The sequence below is a fragment of the Clarias gariepinus genome, chromosome 10 (assembly GCF_024256425.1).
Source record: "Clarias gariepinus isolate MV-2021 ecotype Netherlands chromosome 10, CGAR_prim_01v2, whole genome shotgun sequence".
Lineage (NCBI taxonomy): Eukaryota > Metazoa > Chordata > Actinopteri > Siluriformes > Clariidae > Clarias > Clarias gariepinus.
The window spans coordinates 30,387,131-30,404,867 of NC_071109.1; the positions used below are offsets into that span (position 1 = coordinate 30,387,131).

General features: G+C 39.7%; 1 protein-coding gene across 1 annotated transcript; it reads left to right on the forward strand.

Annotated features, from left to right (window-relative positions):
- The first annotated feature begins 5,465 nt into the window (after positions 1–5,465).
- On the forward strand, positions 5,466–7,081 carry rassf10a (Ras association domain family member 10a). The gene has a single exon (XM_053505083.1). The coding sequence runs from the start codon at positions 5,609–5,611 to the stop codon at positions 6,905–6,907; it is 1,299 nt and encodes a 432-aa protein (XP_053361058.1). The 5' UTR covers positions 5,466–5,608; the 3' UTR covers positions 6,908–7,081.
- Positions 7,082–17,737: the final 10,656 nt, after the last annotated feature.

A 17,737-nucleotide genomic window follows, 5' to 3' on the forward strand; every position in this document is an offset into this window, starting at 1 on the left:
TCATCCATTCATCCACTTATCATCCACTTATCATCCACTCATCATCCACTCATCATCCATTTATCCACTCATCATCCACTCATCATGCATTTATCATCCACTCATCATCCATTCATTATCCATTCATCCACTTATCATCCATTCATCCACTCATCATCCATTCATCCACTTATCATCCACTCATCCATTCATCATCCACTCATCCATTCATCCACTCATCATCCACTCATCTTAAATTTATCTTTAACTCGACACATGAATTACACGGTTCCGGATTATTAGGTGTTATATGAAGCTAATGGGCTGATTGGCCTGTTTGGATCATGTGACCAGTCACTCTCAGTTCTTCAGTTATCACAGCAATACACACACACACACACACACACAAACGAGTCTGTGTCTTCACCCCACAGGTGATTCCTGCTCAAGTCCCGAACCGCACACCAGTCAGCTTGTAAAGCAGAACCTGATTAAAGTCCATGTTTAAGGAGCAGTTCTTACGAAGGAGGAGATACTGTACTGGAAACATGTTTACACAATGAATCATATGATATGAGCTAATGTATTAATCAGAATTTGTACGTAGTACGACATTACAAACAATGGCTCGGCTAAATCAAACTCAATGTGTAAGATTTAAAGAAAAAGAAAAATGATTTAAACACTATGATTCATTTTTCTTAACCAACAGTTAAAGTGTTAATCTAAAAATCTATTAATAGTTTATAAGGAAACATTTTGTCACATTTTATCTGCACAGTGCTTCAGGAATTAATGGGAAATATGGGGAAAATATCTATATTGTGTCTAATATTGTACATCACCTGAGCTGCAAGTGCGCCCTCTTGTGGTGTACAGTGCTGTACAACAGCTACGTGCACTAGAGAAATATTATGCAAAACAATTATCTGTTTACACATTCTAATCAGTTCAATTATTTACACCAATTACATCACATAATTAATGATTATTAATTAACATCCTTGGTACGCATGTACAGTCATGTTTTATATGATATTTATTTGCTGTATCATTACAGTGGGTCGTCTGTATACAAATATTTTACACAGTCAGTAAGTGTTCGTCGTCATGATGCTTCGGTGAGTGAGCTCAAACTCAGCATCCGTTCCGTTCGTCCTTGATTTCTCCTGAAGCTTATTTCCTTTGGTCACATAATTTCCGTGTGTCACTGGAGTGAGGCTCTGAGAAGAGAAGAAAGGAAATGACGATGCAGAATTAAAGACAAACAAACTTTGTTAGGGATAACGAGCATTAGTCTCGTCCTTGATCCAGTGATTTTTATTTTTAAGAAAAAAAAAAAGTAGACACTAAAAGTAGATGTTAAACAGAAGAAACTGCAGTACATGCATAAACATAAATATAAGCTGCTTAGTTATTCAGCTGCTTTTTAATAAATAAAATGTAAAGGTTATTAGAATCCCAAATGACAAAAAGGCCGAGTGGTGTTTATGAGAGAATTTAATAAGTTTACTTTATACAGCATGTTTTCTAGTAGTGTTTTTGTAATCAGACTGAATTTTCACCATATTGTTCATGCTACAAGGAATGAATAAAGTATAATACAGTGACACCTCGGATTACGAGTAACGCGGTTTGCGAGTGTTCCGCAAGACAAGCAAAGATTTTTAATAAATTTTGACTTTAAAAAATGAGCAAGTCTTGGTTTACGAGTACTAAGTATCACGTATCACGCATGCACTTCTTGTTTTGACGCCGACCATCACGTTAAGTGATAAGTTTAAATCTTTACTGTGGCAAATTAACCCTTAGAAATGAAATGGAAGAAGCACCCCCTAGTGATCATTTTGGGTACTGTTTTTCTCTGAATCCTCTCTGTCCTGGACATTTTAGACTTTTCCTCCTGCACAAACACACACTGCGGTCATGGGTGGGGATGAGGGGGATCCCAGGATCAGGCTTGAGTTCCTGCTACACAAGCTCTGTCTATCTCTCAAACACACACACACCATTACATAATTTTTATATTCATAAATCATATTTTTTACATGTCAATATTAGAAATAACTATTAACTGGTTTTGGACATTAAAATATTTTTTTCTTTTTCATTAAAAGATCTTTCTCTACCTTTCTTTATGTTATCATTTTTTCCTAAACATGATCAAAAAATGTCTGAATAAACAGTTTATGCTTATAAGTAATTAATGCATGAAAGGTGCATTCATGTAGTAAGCTGTGTTTGTTTGAGGTATTAACTTAGTGCTTGTCCCCATGCTTACCCATGCTCGTCCTCCGTCCACCAAAAATGAATTGGAACGCCACAGCTAACCACAGCTTGAAGTTATCTGTATCTGAATGAATCTCATCCACTCAGCTTTATCTACATTTAGATCTACAACATTTAAAGAGACACTATGAGCTTTAACATTCACTGAGATCTTCCTTGGCACAAAGCAGCAGAACAAGATGTTAAATGATTTAAACTTGTTTTTGTAAAATGTCATTCAGAGGGAAATCAAAGATATACTACTCTATAACTGTAATAGATTTGGGATTGTAACATTAATGCTAAGATCATCAGCCTGAAAAAACAACGTAAATTGATTCAGTTTCTCGTCCAGAGAATGTCACTGAGCGCGAAATTACATTCAACTGAAATGAAAAAGTGTCACACAAAGGTTAATTTAGAAATCAGACTGTTTTTGTTCAGACATTTGTTTTGTCCTGGAATGCTTTCTTTAAATAAAATAGAGTTTGTAGATAAAGTTTTTAATTTAAATTTACAACAAACAGCATAAGATTTAAAAAATAAAGAAGTTTCCATTTGACGCACCATCATGATTAAACTTGATCAAGCAGCACTTTTTAGACACTATGATTTTTTTTTGTTATTATTTTTTTAATTGATTAATTAATTGATTTATTTGTTTATTGCCACAATAGCAAACGATTACAAACGCAGCAAATGAAATTTCCACATTTTCAAAATATCCCAATTGTAAATGTTTAAAGTCTTACATCTAAAAACTGAGTCTTTGGAACCTAGGCAAACTCGGCGCAGTGCCGGTCCCAAGCCCGGATAAATCGGAGGGTTGCGCCAGAAAGGGCATTCGGTATAAAATGCCAGGTTGTTGTGTGGACTGGGTATTCCGCTGTGGCGACCCCTTGCCGGGAGCAACTAAAAGGCCAACAACAACAATCAAAAATATGGGGCTTGTATTAACTTATTTAACATAACGCCATGCAGAAAGTACAAGTACATATATTTACCGTACGATGTGGTGGAGTAAAAGTAAAAAGTATCCTCTAATAAAACTTCCCAAGTAAAGTATACACGAAATATGTTACCACCGTCAATATTAAAGTATTATCTATTTTCATGGTTATTACTCTTTTAAATGTCCATGAAATAAATCTATTATATCCAGATGTGTGGATTTTTAAGGGAAAAATGGTACACAAAGTGTGAGAGCCCCTGCTGTATGGAAACTGTACAGCTGTAAAGAGATTCTAAGTTTTCATTTAGCAACATTTTGCCTTTACTGAATTTTTTTAATGCTTGAAATTTATGATTTTTTATTTATTTTTTGTTAGTCAGGCAGCTGAACTGTCCGCATTGCACAGGTGAATGTAAAGGTGTATACCACATTGCTTCAGGGCAAACCTTATACTACTGAAACATTAAAACAGTAACTTTACACTGCAAAAAATACAGTAAGGCTGCTGTATAAAGCCAGAATGCACATAGTGCTAGAAACCTGCCTATGCTGTACAGCAATAAACAAACAGACAAAAAATAATTATTAAAAAACTTTGTCCAGACAGCATATATCGTTATTAGATAGTAAAGTACAGTATGCCACAATATGCTTTCCTAAGATCTTGCGATATAATTTAAGTCTTTTTTTGTAAATAAATGCAAATCTGATGCAAACATTTAGTATCCTTTTAAACATAAGAAAACATTTGGGTCATTAGTTTTTTTTATTTACTATTAATAACATACACATTTATCATTTATATCTTATTTAACATGACCTATTTTTCATATAGCCAACATCAGACAGTAATACAGTACCTACGTGTCACCACAAGATGGTGCTGTGGTGTAATAAAAAAAGAAAAATATCTTCTACCAGCTGTTGCATATGTGCTTAATATGATGTAAATATCATGAATCTATGTTCAAACCTGGGTATGTGTTATGCAAATGTGAGCTCAATAAATCTTCAGATAAATTCTTAAGATATTGGCCATTATTAAATAATTAAATAATTTAACTTAACATTAATAACAATAAGAAATAAGTTTTTTTAAATTTGTCGCTTAACATATGACTAAATTGCTGTTCTGTGCATTTGTTTTGCTTGTGGAATTTACAGAACTAATTTAAACAAACTTTTAAAACAACAAACAAACAAAAACTATATCCAGACTATATCAATCAATCAATCAATAAAAAATTGTATATAGAGTTGCATAAAAAACGATTAAAGGTTTGAAGGAAAATTATGAGTGGGTAATTTCAGATCCATTTTGCATTATAAGCATACAAAACAGAGCCAAAATAACACTTTTTTAAAAATTTATAGTACAGTAGTAATAGGAGAAGAAGGAGGAGAAGACAAAGGAGGAGAAATTGAACTGTTAGCCATGTTATACATCTTTTTAAAATAAATATTTGCTTTATTTGATAAATTATGTATTTTTTTTTGCACCTGTTTAGCTCATACAATGTAACAATATCATTTAGAATTAAAAGTTAAAAATACATTTAGTTTTATGTATGGTCAATAAGGAATCTGACGTGTGTGCAAAAATAAAAAGAGTAAACAAAGGAGACTGTGCAGTAATTCTTCAAGTTAGTAGTAATAATAGAAGTAGTGTTTCGGGATAACAAAAACATATTTTATTAGTTTTTTTATGTAATAAAAAACATCAAAGTTTTTATCGATGGACACTTTATGACTGTATTTTAAACAGAAAGTATTTTAGCAAAGTTTTAAGAGCAGTTTGATGTTTGTTTGTTTTCTTATTGCTATTAAATTCAGTATAATGATTTGTGCTTGAACAAGTTACTCAGCTTTAGATCAGACTTTATACAGAAAGTTAGAAGTCTGTAACACATTACACATGCAATACACAATCACAAGGTAACTAATAACACACAATCACAGCAAATGGTATCAGATCATCATTAAATCAGTATAGCAGTAATGTACTCTGGGGAAGCCCTGGCACACTATGACGTCATAGTTCTTTCTTAAAAAAAAGTGAGAGTGGCAGGATGATGAACGTGTGCTGACGTGTTTCCTATAAAAACTTGAACAGGTTGTGGTTGGAGTCGGTGAGTAAGCTTAGTGATGGGTGTGTGTGTGTGAGAGAGAGAGAGAGAGGGAAATGTTGTGTCACGTGACCTAGATGTGCGCGTGTAACAGAGTGTGGTTTAAGGCAGAGGTTCAGTGTTAGTGGCAGGGCGCAGGATGACAGGACGCAGGACGCAGTGGAGATAAACACACACACACACACACACACACACACACACTTTGGAATATTACTTGGGATTTCCCAAACTAATGGATTTAGGACGATGGTGTGGAAGTGAGAGCTGAGAGTGTGGCTCAGGCATGGAGGAGGGTAAGATCTCGGTGTGGGTGTGCCGGGAGGAGAAGCTGGTGTCGGGGGTGACGAGGCGCACGAGCTGCGCGGATGTGGTGCGCGTGCTGCTGGAGGACCGGAGCTCTCCGGCGCTCGCGCGCTCCGCGCACTCCTACTGCATCGTGGAGAAGTGGCGCGGGTTCGAGCGCGTGCTGCCGAACCGGACGAAAATCCTGCGGCTGTGGACGGCGTGGGGCCGCGAGCAGGACAACGTGCGCTTCGTGCTGGTCAGGAGCGACGCGTCGTTGCCGGGGAGCGGGCCGCGCAGCGCCGAGGCGCGCGTCATCGCCAGCAGGGAGAAATGCGACCCGGTGCCGCCGGTGGCCGTCGCGCCGTCCGAGGAGAAACGGCGCCGCGTGGTCCGGAAGGCGTTCCGCAAGCTAGAAAAGATCAAGACCAGGACGAAAGAGGAGCCGTGCACGGACGAGCACGCGGAGAGGATGGAGAGCCTGGTGCACCTCGTGCTCTCGCAGGACCACACCATCCGCCAGCAGACGCAGCGCATCCGGGAGCTGGACGGCGAGATCGAGACGCACGAGGCCAGGGTGCACTCGGACCGCATGAGGCGGCACGGGATCAACTACGTGCAGGACACTTACCTGGTGGACAGCGCGAGCGAGAGCGCGAGCGCGCCACCGGAGCCGATGGACGCGGACGCGATGGCGCGGTGCGACCAAGTGATCCGGCTGCACGAGCAGCTCACCGAGCATCACGCGCTCGTGGAGAGACTCACCGGGCAAATCCAGCACGAGCTCGACATGCGGTGGATGACGCGGCGCCGAGAAGGAGACTCCGAGGAGAAAGAGGAGGAGGAGGAGGAGGTGGAAGGAGAGGAGAAGAGCGCCGCGCCGGAGAAAGACGCGCGTCTGCAGGAGGAGAGGATCAGGACGCAGCTGGACACGAGCTCGTACATCGGGCTGCGTTTGAACAGCGACCTGGAGGCGGTGCAGAGCGAGCTGGAGGCCAGTCTGGCACTGTGGGAGGCCAAAGAACACGAGCTGAGGGGTTTACTGGACAGAGTGGACTCGTGCGATGAAGACGCAGGAGATGGAGACGCTGTGTTCGCGGACGACGCGCAGACTCCACTTCCAGTATCACAACCACCACCTCCTCCTCCTTCTGCGGATCACAGTGACTGCTGGGTGGAGAGGGCGCGGGGACTTTCGAAATCTAACCCGAGTGGCAACGATGATGACTCGGACACTGGACTGAGCTCCATGCACAGCCAGGACTCGGATAACGCAGCAGTGTGTGAGTCGCTGGTTTGAGCGCTGAGGCTGTGGAGAAGGACAAGAGTCCAGGGGCAGGAGGCCCAGTGAGGAGTGAGGTAGAAGGGGTCTCAGATTCCAGATGAACAGTACTGATGGGTAGGAGTGTGTCATCAAAGAGTCGGTTTAATTTGTTTGTTGTTGTTGAGAAAATTAAACAAATCAGAACCAAAAAGTTAGATAAACTTGTTTAGAAGGCATGGGCGCCAAGCGTGTAGGAGTTGCTTTGGAGTTAGATCTTCTTAATAACCAACACTCATATCTACTTCTGACTCAAGGGCTTAGATGAACTCTACAAAGTCGAAGACGTTACCTGTCATAAAACATGAAATTCACCCGCAGTTGTATGCGAAGAAGCAAAGCAATGTAGTTGTTAAACACCAGTTAGACCCGGTAACATTATAGCACAATTAGGATTGTTATTTAAAAATGTACAGCACAGTAGATCAAAGAATGTACAAAAGTCCATGTTTATCCTAACAGAACCTAGTTTTAGTAGTTAAAATAGTTTCAGGTGACTTTATTTAAAGGTTAACTGTGATGATGTTAATAATGGTTGGTTGTTGTTTTTACTTCTATAAAAATCAATCAATCAATCAATCAATCAATCAATTAAACACAGACCTTAAATTGACAGCTATGGATCTAGACTACTTAAAGTTTGGGACAATTCCAGAGAGGTTGAACATGCACATTCATAACTGCATCACGAAAACATTAAAGTTACATCAAAGAAATTACATCAAAGTCATCATCAGCAGAGTATATTAATTAATAATAATAATGATGATGATGATAATGATGATTTTGCCAGGGTATAAAGGTAAGGATTGAGAGCATTACACACGATTTAATTCAATTTATATAGGGCTTTTAATAAAAAAAAATAATGGGCATTGTTGCAAAGCAGCTTTCCAGAATCAAAAGAAAATGAGGGAAATCAGTATGAAATGTCTGAGAAAATATAAATATAAATGCACATGCCAGAGTATGTTACTATGAAGCAAAATATAAAAATATAGCTAAAAACTAAATAATGTAAAATTTAAAAAGTTTAAGGAATTAAACCAGATTGCTAAATTATGAAATATGCGTATACACTAGATATCATACAGTACTGTATACACTAACACCACTCTATAGACAGTTACATTAAAAGTAACATTTTAAATCTAGAGGCTGAAATTCTAGCATATACTACAATGTAGTGCTTTCTAATACTATTGTATTATTTATACTAGCATTTAACTGAAACACTATCCAACAGACTGCTAACTATATACTGTAACAAACATTAGCTTCGGGAGCATCAGGCAAATCAGAAGGATGTAGTTCGATTCACTTTGTTTGAAAGAACCGATTTAGTTTTCTTACCCATCACTACTGATCAGTTGGTGCTCAGGGGAGGAATGTAACCATGGCTGATTCCCTATTCCCTACTCCCTATATAGGTGCACTACACAGGGGAAATTAGACACTTTTTTCAGGACTATGCGGTTCCCAGACGAGTTCCCGCTTCACCGTATTAACACACTAAAGTAACCATGAAACAACAAACCAGTGCTTAGATAGAAGCTCTTGTAGATGTCGACATGGATGTAGTGTAGGATTTTTCATGCCAAACCACCTCTGATTTAATCAGTTGTAGCTAAACAGGATGATAAACACTGTCATGTAAACATGTAAAGTAACAAGCATGTAAAGTGATCTTGCTTTGCTTTCAGGGGTGTTGGGAATACAACAGTGATGTTAGTGTAGCTTTGCATCTGCTTTGACCGGGAGGTACAGAAAAGTTTCCTGGAACGAATATAAAACCTGGTTCACATTTCCACTGAGAACTAAACGGTAGGGATTTGATTCACCGGGGATCGGCCGATACGATGTTATCACGATACCTAGGTTCTGATTCCATCTGTATTGCCATTCTACAACTGTCGCAATATTATAATAATCCAAATTCAATTTGTTCCTATTTTAAACTAACTTAGGATGCAACAAAGAATGCAGTGCTGAATGCCAAAGTGTGAATAGGTTAGAGCACGCCACCTGTAGGATTATAGAAGAATGGCAACCATCTTAAATGCAAACTTAAAATAGAAGTTTAAATGATTTTTAAAATAGAAAAAAATTGTAAAATAATAATAATAATTAGGAGTCTATGTGCCGATACATAAATAGCCAAAGAATCAATCAATTTCATCACGATAAATCACTAAATACATTTTTTTCTCCCATTTCTACTAAACAGTAGTTTATGAGTTCCCGTTTTACTTTAGCATTTGTAGGATCTGGTGAAATAACAAGCACTTTTTGGATCAAAGCTTTTCCGTATGACCTGGTTAATGTTTTTTTTTTTTTTTAATCAAAAGCAGTGCAGAAACGTTGCTGTTTACACCCAACCCCCCTGTGATCTAATCGCTTACTGTACATCACTCTGTTTAGTCGAGCAAACATCCTGGAAACTCTGACCCAGGACACTGGTTCCTCTGGTGTCAAGTGCACGAATGTTCAATGGAAAATGTTTCCCAGTTCCTGAAACGCTCCTGCAGGAAAACGGATGGTTTGTACGCGCTATTATCTGACGACACGAGAGAATCCCGTGTGAAATGTGTACCGTGTATATGTGTGTGTACTGTTAAACTGCTAACACAGCTCACCTCCCAGGGAAACCACAGTTACTCTTGTGCTACCTGCCAAATAGCTTATTAACTAACGAGACTAAGATCATGTCCAGTGTCCTAAGAGCTTAGTTCTAATAGGCTGATGTGTAACTCACTGTTTCCTGTGTGTGTATGATCTACAGAGAGAGAGAGAGAGACATGGTGAAGACTCTCGTAATGTCTGAGTCAATAAATTAGGCTTATTTATTCTATGAAAAAAAAACACACACACACACACACACACACAAAACGACTGCACAGGACGTCTGTGTGAGATGTCTGTTTGTCACGTTGTGGAATTAAAAATGACATTCAGAGCGAAACCCAGAGTCGTGTTTTCTGTTTCGTGTCTATAGTGTCTGTTAGAAACCCTTGTTGTAACCCATGCCTACGAAAGCAGCGAGACAGGAAGTGATGCGTGATGAATTAACACTGCGAAAGAGCACCTTTGTGCAGGTTTTCCCGAACGCAGAGAATATGATCTCGGTTGCAGACACTCAGGAATGCGACGCAGCACGACGTCTTTAATCCCCTTAATGCCTTCTCATTTTCTCGTCACGCCTTCTGACAAACAAATTAAGATCAGCATCGGAGTCGCACGGCAGCTCGCCAGGTCACAACATCAAGTCGTAAGCGTTATTCCACCTGTACGCGCTGGGCACCTGCACGTTCGCACAGTTATCTTATCAGACGATCACGTGGGAACAAGAAAAAAAACAAACAAGTCATGCAGAGACAAGGGTGAGAGCTTCAGGTGGATGGGACACAAGAGCAGAAGGTCACGTCAGGTTCCTCTCCAGTCAGTCAAGAACGAGGGATCTGGTGCTACTCACCGGTACAGATGGAGTTTGGGTGGGTCTGCATTCATGATAGCACCAGATTCCTGTTCTTGGCTGGCATGGTGAGGAACCTGATGTGATCTTCAGCTCTTGTAGCTCTTTCACCTTACAGTTTGATGTCATGTGCAATGCTGAGATGCTTTTCTGCGCATCACGGTTGCAAAGAGTGATTATATTACATAATGTACATACTGTATATACATTCTCGTGTCTGACCGTTTTCCTTTAATATCCCTCATCAAAAAATACTGTCACTCACTTACTCACTATGTTTTTTTTGTTTTTTTCCCCACCATATTGTGTTGTGGGTGAAAATTCCAGGACATCAGCAGTTACTGAAGTACATAATCAAACCATCCAACCTTGAATGAACAACCATAAAGTCACAGAGATCACATTTTCCCCATCATTCAGTCCATTTCGATGTGAACGTTAACTGAAGCCCTGTACTGTTTGTATCCGCATGATCCGATGCACCGTGCCGCTGCCACGTGATTTGACGTTTAGATTAAAAAAAAAAAAAAGCAAAAAGAGCAAGTGTTCCTAATAAAGTGGCCAGTAATGGCTATAAAATATATTAGTGCATATGCATAAAAATTCTTAGCCAATCATCCAATAACTCATTTAGTCCGATATTATTAGCTGAAAATTCTAATCAATAAAAAAATATATATATATATATTATATATGTATAAAGAAACCTGATTTTATTTTTAATCTTTTTTTTTTATTGTTCTTGTATTTAAAGTGATGTTTATATGAAGGCTATCTTTAGCTTATTAAATTTTTTTAGTCTTAAAACCATTATGAAGCTTTAGAATTGGTATCGGAAAACTTTATGTATTAGGCGCGTTCAAGTCAAACTGGGACTTGTGATGAAATTTCATTTACAGAAGACTTTAAGGACAGTACGGTGATGAGACTTTTAGCAGCATGAACATGTTTAGGCTATCAAAGGAGTTCCTGGGAGGCCAGCGTTTCAGATGTGAATCAGGCAAGTCTGGCCTACTGAGAAAACGTTCTACCTTGATGGTATTAAAGCAAAAATAGTATTAGTACATTAGTTAGCAGAGGATTATATAGAGAAATAAAGGGAGCTTTTATTCTCATAACCGTGTTCTGTTATTCTGCACAATTAAAAGTCTTGGTTTGACTCGAACACCTCTCATATAGCCTTATATACCCCCCAGATGAATCATTCCACACTGGCCTTTATAAGATCTTTGCAAATTGAACCCCTAATCCTCACCAATCTTCGAACTCGGAACACACGATTGGACCCAGCTATTAACCTGATCAAGGCTTTGATCTTATTTGATAGTGTTTGTGTTTCCCATCAGTATGTCATCATTTGGACGTTGCTCATACACGCATCACTTCCTCTAATGAAGCAGCGACTCTGACTCAGCGGGCTCGTCCAAAACGAACGTATTATCTGTCGTTAGTGCTGTTTCATTATTCAGCATCGTGTAGCCACTTTAAAGGCTTTGTGAGCGATGCGACTTTGATCATAACCTCCAAATACGTGTACTTTCGAGTGGATTATGTATGTGTGTGTGTAATGAACCTGCCAAGAATTAAGTCGTTAAATTATGTTATCCGAGCTACTTTAAAGATTCAACACAGAGTTTATGAAGAGCACCAATTTACTGTGAGGTCTCCCTAAACACAAATATCATTATGGTGATGAATGAGCTGTGTGTGCATGTCTGTGTGTGTGTGTGTGTGTGTGTGTGTGTGTGTGTTTGGGTTTCCTTTTTAATCTCACAGAAATAATGAAGCTTGTGTGGTCTTACGGTTTAAAACTGACTAAACATCCGGATTAAACCCACCGCAAAGATGGTGGTTTTTATTTGTCCAAATCTCAGTCGGCTACAGTTCATGCAGCGCGGAAAGATCCTGCTAACCTATTGTTTTTTTTATTGCTGTTAAATTCTTGATTCTGATTGGTCAGAATGTGTTGATTCGTTCTCGATAACAGCAGCCCGGATTGCTCGGAGAGTTCTGAGTGCGACGAGTTTATATTAATATGCTGTTTCTAATATGTTCCTTAGAATAAGAATAAGAATGCCTATTTATGGCTACTTAATGTAAAGCGATAACAGAAGCGATCTCACATTAATTATAATTAAAAATGGACAACATTTAATGATATTTCTTCCTATTTATTAATTGCCCTACTGTAAAAAAAAATAAAATAAATAAAACACTGAGTTGTGCTCACTCACTCTCTCATTATCTATACTGCCTTATTCTGTATACAGGGTCGCCTATCCTAGGAGAATCAGGAGAATTAGGGTACGAGGCAGGGTACACCCTGGATGAGGTGCCAATCCAGCACATCGCACACATGCTCACACACGTGATCTACATAATCTGCATGCAACATGCAAACGTAAAAACAGACCCGAGACGGGAATCGAACCCTGCAGGTGAAGGCGACAGTGCTAAGCCACTTCACTGTTGATTATTTTCCTCTAATAGGGTTTTATTCCTCACGTCATCTATTCATTAAGGTAAGTTTGACCTTAATCGATTCATTTAAAAGTAGCTACACCTCCATCTCTTACTGACTATCCTAAAGAATTTTTAATGCATTTGAATTAAAAGAAATCTAATTAAGTTTTGTGCAAACCTAAAATCAGGTGTAGTGGTTAAGTGGGTGGAGTTAAATCCCCCACACAAAACTCAATGATGTAATTATAGTAGAGTTAGCATTAGCCACAAGTGGTGACTGCCATTGTGTGACTTTGAAGCACTTTATGTAAGAAATCAAATAATTATTTATTTTTATGTACTGTATAGGGAAAAGGACAGTTAAACATTAAATATTACACAAGGGCTGTACTGAAAGTAATGCAAAATTGGACAGGACTCTAGGCCCAGTCCCACAAAGCACGGACTATAAAGACATAGTTTGATGTCAGAGGTAGCTCAGTGGTTAAGGCATAGGACTACGGTTCAGAAGATCCCAGATTCCAAAAAACCCACGACAACCACTGTTGGGCCCTCGAGCAAGGCCCTTAACCCTCAGCTGCTCGGATGTACAGTATAACCAGATTAAAATGTAAGTCGCTCTGGATAAGTAATGTAATAAGTAATGTAAATGGTGTGGAAGAACTTGATTGGCCCTAACACAGAGCCCTGACCTCAACCTCTTTTGAGCACCCTTTGGGATGAACCGGAACGGAGATTGTAAGCCAGGCCTTCTCGTCCAACATCAGTGCCTGACCTCATAAACGCTCTGCGGAAATGAATAGGAGCGAATTCCCACAGAAACACTCCAAAATTATGTGGACAGCTTTCTAAGAAGAGTGGAAGCTGTTATAGCTGCGGAATGAGGGCCGACTCCATACAGTATTGAAGTGTATGTATTTGGATACACTGTCATTGCATGTTTGGCAAAAGACTTTTGTCCATATAGTGTACGTCAGTTTATAAAACCCTTATGCCCACATTTGAAATTTAAAAAGTCGAATCCGTCAGCGCCTAGTGTTAGTGATTTAGCTTTAACTGTGCTTCTTTGGAACACACAGAATGACTTTATGGTCATGGGAGAATTATCCGGCTGTACTGTGCGCTTGCTGATTAAGACTAAGATAAAGGCGGCGTGAAGGAGCACTTTAGGGGAGGGGCTAAAACGTGACTGACATGAGCCCTATTCAGGTGCCACGGTGGGCCGGGGTTTGTTTGCATGAAGTTTGCACGTTCTCCGCGTGCTTGGTGGGTTTCCTCCGGGTACTCTGGTTTTCCTTCCACAGTCCAAAGACAGATTAGGCAGATTAGTGCTCTTCAATGGATTGGCACCCTGTCCAAGTCTTTTGGGAAAGACTCCAGGCCCACCGTGATCCTGTCTACAGGATAAAGTGGTAGAGACGATGAACGAGTGAGTGAATGAATCCCAACAGATTTGTGACCCGGCCGTGGATTTAACCCTCATATCTGAATATGTTCCGCAACCCTTTCCACGGTATTTCCATTGCATTTTATTGGCTTTATACATGCAAGCTCAAAGACAATGAAGTTGCATCTAATCTAATCATTTGTACATGTAAGAACCAAAAAAACCTTCTCCCATTGAATGTTTAAGACTCTTCATTCAAATACTGTGTGATGTTAGTAAGTAATTAGCCTAGCATGTGTACTCTAGAGCAAGGTGTGTTCGATGCACTGTTCAAACGAAACCCTACAGCTCAGTGCATGCACACGCGCGTGTGTGTGTGTGTGTGTGTGTGTGTGTGTATAGCAGCGAGACCTGTTCTTCTGTGTGTTGTAGCTAATTACTTTGTCTCCCCGCTTCCTGCAGCAGTAATCCCACTGTTAACAAAACGACTAATCCCAGACACATTCCTGTGAAAGTACAATTCCTTCCTAAGAGTTTTTTAAACAAAAGCCGGGATTAGAGGAGTAAATAGAGTTCTGCTCAGGTGTACAGCCTCTGCTCAGGGTTAATGATTAGGATTAATGATCTCCAGGCTTCTACATCTGTGCGTGCGTGTGTGTGCGTGCGTGTGCGTGTGTGTGTGTAGCCTCTGTACATGTGAACTGTCTCACAGATGCTCACACAGCACAGACTTAGGGTAATATGTACTCATGTAGACACAGCTCAACACACACACACACACACACACATACATACATACATAATGCATTGACTTATGCATATGCACAAACACAGATGCACACACCCACTCACACACAATTCATGCAGACACACGTTTGCATCGTCATACAGCATATATAAATATATCAAAAACCTCTGGGATGAACTGGATCCTCAGACATCCCAAAACCGGCACCTGTTCCCAATAATACTCTTGTAGCTGAATGAACACAAATCTCACACAACCACGCTCGACAACCTGGTGGAAAACCTTCTCAGAGAAGAAGTGTCTCTCTCTGTTAAAGCCTATGATTTTGTAATTAAATTGTCCAAACTGCTTATACTGTAAAAGGGTGATGGTCATGCGTCCACATACTTTTGGACATACAGTACTTATGGGTCAGGAGTAGCTCAGTGGTCAAGGCATTGGAATACGGTTCAGGAAGGTCCCAGGTTCAAACCCCATGACCACCAAGTTGTCCCTGTTGGGCCCTCGAGCAAGGCCCTTAACCCTCCACTGCTCAGATGTATAATGAGATAAAAGTTGCTCTGGATAACAGCATCTGCCAAATGCTGAAAATGTAAACGACAAACAAAATTGAATCTGATGTTGGTCAAGAAACTGATTCAGGCTCAAGGTGGTTATGCCAGGAATGTTTTAGCTACAATGGGGGCCAAAAGTTGCGGCATGGTAGCTTCGTGGTAAGCGATGTCGCTTTGCACCTTCAGGTTCTGGATTCGATTACCACCTCAGGGTCTGTGTGCATGGAGTGTGCATGATCTCCCCGTGATTGGTGGGTTTCGGTGGGTATTCCAGTTTCCTTCCACAGGCCATAGACATGCTAATTGGTGTTTCCAAATTGCCTGTAGTGTGTGAATACGTGCATGAATGCTGACCGGAGGTCCCACCACGGTCGTAAAAATGGAAATAAATATAATGGTCACCACTGGCCCCTATTTGGACCGCAGAGGTTCCAAGATGCATGGGAACATAAATGTATTAAGATTAGTTTTGAATTAGTTGTGCGGATTAACTGAAAATTTTGTAAAAAAAAAAAAAGTTTAGCTTAGTTTAGTGTCATATGCATGGAAACACAGGGCCAACAGTACAATGAAAAGCTTTGGATGAGAAAAGCCGGTCAACTTGTATTGATATGTGTATATATGAGCACACGTGTATGTATGCATGTATGTAAATGCATAAGTGAGTGTGTGTATGTGTATATGTGGTATTGCAAATGATCAACATATTGTACATTAAACTTCTCACAATGTACATTAAATAGTCTAAGGTGTCCTAGTGCAGCCATTCCTCTAAAACATGGTGTGTACTGTATGTATTATATCGCTCAGCTTCTCCATTTAAGTTAAGAATCCTGATAGCCTGGTGTTTACAGTATGGGACAATCTGGAGCAAGGTCCCGGGACTGTGGACAATGGTCAAGAGTTGGTCAAGAGTCAAGAAATGCCTGTAGACGTCTTTTTGACCACCCGGTTCTGCAGAATAAAGGATTTTATAGTAAATATCGATTGTTGTTTAGCAGTTCCATTGCATAAAATACCTAATTACTTTAATGATCGTGTTTATCATTATTATTATTTTTTCATTTTTATTTGAGAACTATATTAAAACATTGACTTCCATTTTTGTTTTAGTACTTTTGCCCACCACTTGTAACTGTTAGCTCTCAGCCTCATCATTAATATCGTAGCTCTTGTACTAGTGTCAGGAAGGAAGTGTGTCCTGGCTGATTTATTACTTCACATGAGCAGAAAATGACTATAAGGCTTAATGGATTGTGACGAGACTGACAGAGTTAGAATAAATGAAGCAAGACGGAGCACTAATCTAATGGTTACCAGTTCACACAGTTTATGTCCAGACACTAACACTGGCTAAACATGGAGCTGGAGCTGACTGATGAGTTGTGTTACAGAGATACAGAGAGGTAGACAGAGAGAGAGAGAGAGAGAAAGAGGTGCAACTTCATATATATTGCGGTCCCGTTCAGCTAGACTGTAGATTCCTCGGAGCAGTGATTTGTGAGGAGTGACTGGAATCTAACAGTGTGAGTTATACATTGACCAGAGCAAACATATCTGGCTCGCTGCCTTGACCTTTCCTGCTCAGCCAAAGACAAATGGACTCGGGGAGGCGGCGTGTTCCTGTACACAGCTCCATGCTGACATGGGAACTGTTACTCTCTACACAACCTCTGATCCTAACCAGAGGGGAAAACACCACAATCGGGGCAAACTCAGTCCCAAAGTTTGCATCCACCAAAACGCTAAATATAACCATCTAATGAATGAGTTATCTACAGGAAAACTGGCAAGAAATTGCCAATAAAACTACTAAATACTTAAAATTATGTTCTCATAAGTAAATTTTATTCTCATTTATAAAAGGTCACATATTATATTCTTTTTTCCCTAAAAAAAAAAAAACTTTGCATAAGACTTTTACATTTAAGTTACAAACTTTTGGAGATACAAAAATGCTTTCATGCATGCTCAATTGCAGAAGTCAGTAATTTGACAATAATTAATTAAGTCACATATTATAGTCTTTAAAAAAGAAAGACAAGTGCCGAAGGGGTAGCTCAGTGGTTAAGGCATTGGACTATGGTTTGGAAGGTTTCAGGTTCAAATGCCAGCACAAAAATGTAAGTCGCTCTGGATAAGGTTGTCCGCCAAATGCCTTAAAAAATAGGCTAATAAAAGTAAT